Source organism: Myxocyprinus asiaticus, chromosome 16 (assembly GCF_019703515.2).
Source record: "Myxocyprinus asiaticus isolate MX2 ecotype Aquarium Trade chromosome 16, UBuf_Myxa_2, whole genome shotgun sequence".
In the NCBI taxonomy this organism is placed as follows: Eukaryota; Metazoa; Chordata; class Actinopteri; order Cypriniformes; family Catostomidae; genus Myxocyprinus; species Myxocyprinus asiaticus.
In genome coordinates, this window is record NC_059359.1 from 1315001 (window position 1) to 1320189 (window position 5189).

The window sequence follows — 5189 nt, forward strand, 5'->3', positions numbered from 1 at the left end:
CATATATTCTACTGTACAGGTCTGTGTTCTATCCTATTCTGTCTAGTTCTGGGTTGCATTAGTGTCAGTGGCTATTTGTCATTCTTCTCAGTATTTCACTGTGAACCGGTTGCACACTTGTGAGTGAAGAAGTGTAGAGAAGATCAAAGTGTGTGTTTGTGTGTGTGTGTGTGTGTGTGTGTTCTGAGAGAGGTTTATCCCTCTATCTGATAACAAGACGCTCTCTCACTCGCTCTGACCGCGTGTGCCAGTGATGTGAGGGAGACATGCAGGATATCTGCAGAACAGCTCACTGATGAAGAGCAGGTACATCTCAGTCTCACCTCATATAATGAAGCTGTGCTTCCTTTTGAAAAATCAGGCTTGGATTTAATGAAGAAGTTTGGAGAATAATTATGTGATCAAGCTTATAATCATATATATATATATATTTATGCGCCCAAGTTAAACTCACTGTGTGGTGTTCCTGTCATTGTGTGACCCTGTACTGATGCTGCTCTACATAATGAGTGATGCTTTTCTGTTCTGCGTGTTTGTGTGTCCCGTGTTGAAGCGTGCAGGGTCCTTCAACACACCAGCCGTGTGTGTGTGTGTGTGTGTGTTTGTATGGACAGCGAGACAGTATGATGGATGTTGTGCTCCTCTGTGTTTCTCTGCTCTGAGCAGTCTCCGCATTAGGAGACGTGTCAAAGAGCACTGCTGCTCTCTCACATGCGCATCTGCCCTCGAAAGTACATTCTGTGTGAGATTCTGCTCATGTATCACTCTCTTAATGCCATTACACGTCAACAGGGTCCACAATTAACACGCAACCAGCACCAAAGGACAGTAAATATTAGCTTTGACAAGTAAATACAACTGGTCCGGTAACTGCAACATAATGCATGTTAAAATTTAATTGTAACTTTCATAATGACTCAAATTATAGAGTTCTGCTTAAGAACCCTCTGTTGAGACTTCTAAAACATCCTCTAACAACTTCAGTATTAGTCATCAGAAGTTTATCAATGATTCATTTTTGTTTGTTTGTTTGTTTGTTTTTCTCCAAAACTTCATGTGGAGTTTTTTTTCTTCATAAAAGCTCCATGTGAAGTAAATACGACAGCAATATATTACTATTGTCTAAAAATAATCTAATTATTTATTTATTTTTATTAATGAATGTCTGACTGCTCATTATGCATCATGTTACAAGACTGCTTGCCAAATAAATGCACATGAAACATTGATTTGAGTTGAAATAATTTTATTAGCTTGTAAAGATCGCACAGTGATCCGAGAAGCAGGAAAGATGACTCGCAATACCCGGATGAGCGGTTGTTACTCAGAAATATCAGACCTCTAGATGGCGCCATTGACCAATCAGAATCGAGCATTTCAGAGAGCCGTGTAATAAACATTTTGAATCTACATGGCAACAGTAGCTGTTTAGGTGAAGTGATGTTTTTCTTACTAAAAAAGATCTTTTATGCCATTTAAGAGCAAATGTGTATTTTTCGAGATACTATATATATAACAAAAACTCCAGCTGTGTTTTGATGTTGTGATGTCAGGTGCAGTTTGACTGAGAGACTGATATGGTGCTGCGAGTCACACAAACAGCTGCACTGATTCACACTAGTATACAAGTCTTATATTTTAATGCAAATTATGCAAAATCCAGTTTCATGGCTGCTCATAAATAATCATGGGCGCTAAATTCACCCGCCATTGGCAGATGTGGCAAACAGTAGATTTTGTTCACTGAACGTCACATGTCTATTAGAGGTGATGATCCTGCAGTATGAACCTGCGGTAGTTCTGCCACTCTCAGCGAGTGCACATGTCTGAATCGACCCGAGGTTACAGAAGAGCAGCGGTCATATGTTTAAAACACATCACGTCCTCTAACGAGCCGCTGCACTGACAAACCAACGGGGAGGTGAAAGTTGAGTGGCTCTTCCTCCACTGTTTGACCTTGTGCAAACGGTCTTCATAGACACAGAGGACATTGTGTGAATAGAATAAAATACATTTCACCTTTCTTTTCTTCTTTCTAGGTCTCATTCCGGACTCTGACCATCCGTACAGCAAGTTTGAGAACGAGTAATACGGAGGGACCTCCAGCGTCTGACAGGAAAACGCTTCAGCAGATGCTTTGCTCTTTTGAGACTCGTTTCTGGTCAGATTACTTTAGGTTAGATGAAGCTGGATGGTAGCTAAAGCTGAGGTTAGCCCGTTCATTGGTTAGTTATCTCTCTTTCTCCACACTGATTTGATGGCTGAAATTGTTTGTTAGTCAAACCATAACAACATCAGATTTTAATGCTTTAGATGAAAATGGCAGAAAATTGCTTTAAGACTGATTTTTTGTTTGTTTGTTTTTTTTCAGAGCAAATGCACCTTACATAGTTCACCCAATTCACCCTCATGTCATTCCAAACTTACAGTAGCTCTTTTACATACAACAACAGTTAATAGTGACTCCAAAAAGACCATTAAAGCATCATAAAAGCAGTCCATACAACTCGTGCACTATATTGCAAGTTTTAAAAGTCAAATAATAGTTTTCTTTGAGTAACTGACCCAAATTTTAATTATTATTCACTGAAAATCTTCCCCTTCATCAGATCTCTCAAAACCATTTTCTATTTTGTTTGGTGAGTAATATTTGTAATGACAATTATTTTCAGTGAATAATTATTTACATTTTTGTCTATTCTTGATAGCAAAGCTATTGTGTCTTCAGAAGACTTGTAATATAGCGCACGAGTCATATGGACTACTTTTATTATACTTTTTTGGTGCTTTTTTTTTGTCTTTGACAGACGTGGTAGCTATGAATGATATTGACTATGAAGAGCTGTGTGAATATTATTCAAAACTCCTTCCAAATGGGTTTGGAACAACATGAGGGTGTGTAAATAATGACAGAATTTTCATTTTTGAGTGAACTATTCTTTTAAACACGCTCTACCACTTTTTTTGTGATTGTAAAGTCAGGTCATTGGAACAGTTTTAATTCACTTTTTCTTCTGTTAAATGATTTAGATGTTTGTATTTATAATGTGCGTTCTTATTAAAACAGATTTACTAAATAAAACAAGCTTCTATAGTTTTAAACAGACCTTTTTGTGTGTTTGGTCTGAACATGATAATGACGATAAACTGTTGATAACTGATGATTAGTTTGTAGCGCAGAAGAATAGTGAAATTCACATCAAACGCTGTTCCTTTTCTCCGCCTGGAGGAAGAAGATCTGCTCATTGCCTTTCCATACTAAATCATGACCTACTCATTGTGGAATACAAACATAAGCTACAAGTTCATCCTTCTCTTTGAAAAGCAAATTTTTTGTTTTGTTAATTAACCCTTTAAGCTCGGTTGGGTCAGCACGCAAAAAAAATCATCAAAATATTAATAACTACAGTCATGACCAACACAAAATAGGTATCGTTTGAAAGATTAGAAGCTCTGCTTTACAGTGCATGTAGACATTATGACCAAAACTGAACAAGTGCTTTGAAATTTGCAGATAAATCAAAAGTGTTCTGTTTTGATAATTTATTATTAATTTAGCACTGCGCATATTATTGCAATCAGTAAAAACATCAAACTGATCAAATAGCCATGTGTCATATGTTGTTGGAAAGCTCTCAAAGAGTAGAATACAACCAGCCCATTTGTTTTAATCACAGACAAAAATGTAGCAAGTAATAGCTAAGTATATGTCTTTGACAATTATGTTGGTGTTGCTTATATGCAGCGTTTTCACTTATAACTTCATGATAGTATTAAGGGACCATAAAATATCACATATCATTACTTAGAGGAGGTGATTATCTTGCAAACGAGCCCACACACAAGGTAATCAGATGTATAGATCATTAGATAATCCACATGAAGCACAATGTTACATATGACCACCAGGAGATGGCGCCAAATACATGACACACACTCAATGATGACTCAAATGACACAGAATGAAACTCATTCTGTGAAATCTCATTACTAAAATCATGTCTGCATGCTATGCAAACCTTTAGTCATTGTTGTGTTTGCATGTGTAATTAGTTCTTATGTACAATTATTATGTTTTATTTGTTTGGAGAGGCTTTTGGACACTAGGATGAATTATTTTTGTAATGCTATAACTTTTGATTGCTTTGTCGTATCAACACAAAATTTTACTCAGATACAGTTGACGATTGGGAATTGTTTGGAGCCACCTTATTTACACCCAGAGATATATAATGTCAAATCAGAAAAATTTTCAGCAGTTTCTTAGGCTGAGAGTCTCAGAATGTATCATAATCTATATCATTAAACATTTGTTACAATGATACCAAACATGTTTTTTTTTTTGTTTTTTTTTTTTGTTTTTTTTTTATTTATTTATAAGCCTTTAATTTTGGGCATGCCACTGAAACAGGAAATCTTTAAAAACACCTTCAGAGCTTAAAGGGTTAAATTCTGAGCCGATATTTCTGTTGTTCTCCATGCAATTTAATGTCTTATTTCATGCCACCTTTTCTAGAGTTCTGACATTTACAAAAGTCCCATGCAAACACATCACTTATGCGACACATTCTCTGCTGTAATTAGACCTTTTATGCAGTGAAAATTGTGTCCCGCTACATTCATTAGTTTGCAAAGGCTCAAAATCCATCAGGGACATGCAAATGTTTGGGTGGGAATTTGCTGTGTAGATACAATCACTCTCATCAGATGCTTTAAAGATGCAGAAATGCTAAATGCAACAATACAAGCACACAGATGAGGTGCGGCAGTTACAGGACAGATTTAAAGTGAAATCAAAATTGACTGTGTTTACTTAATGCATGATCTTATTATGCATGATTCATAAGTGCATTTTATTCCATATATAAAAAAGTGTATGTTTTTTCTTTAAAATGTAATAACTTGCATATGACTTTCCTTGTTGGCTGACATCACAAAGCCCTTTTATTCACTTTCACCAATCACATTCTCCACTGTCAAAAAGTCCTTTCCTTTTCCAGTTAATTGTGTTGTTTCACTTGGAAATAAGTCACTTTTCGGAAGTAAAATGGGTGTGAACGCTGTTTCATCTTGACTTAAAAGAGGACTTACTACAAATCCATTAACATAATATAATGATTTCCCTGTTAAACAAATGGTGTCCTGTCTAAAAGGTTTGTAATGAGTTTATGAGAATCTTACTGAATTGT

The 5189-nt window shown here is 36.1% G+C and overlaps 1 protein-coding gene across 1 annotated transcript in view; it reads left to right on the top strand.

Moving 5' to 3' along the window:
* Positions 1–4329, top strand: part of LOC127453680 (pituitary tumor-transforming gene 1 protein-interacting protein-like) — a 29590-nt gene extending 25261 nt beyond the window's left edge. The window contains exon 7 of the mRNA XM_051720247.1: positions 2040–4329. Coding sequence (XP_051576207.1) covers positions 2040–2089 — 50 coding nt within the window. The 3' untranslated portion in view covers positions 2090–4329. The remainder of the gene's footprint in view (positions 1–2039) is intronic.
* Positions 4330–5189: the final 860 nt, after the last annotated feature.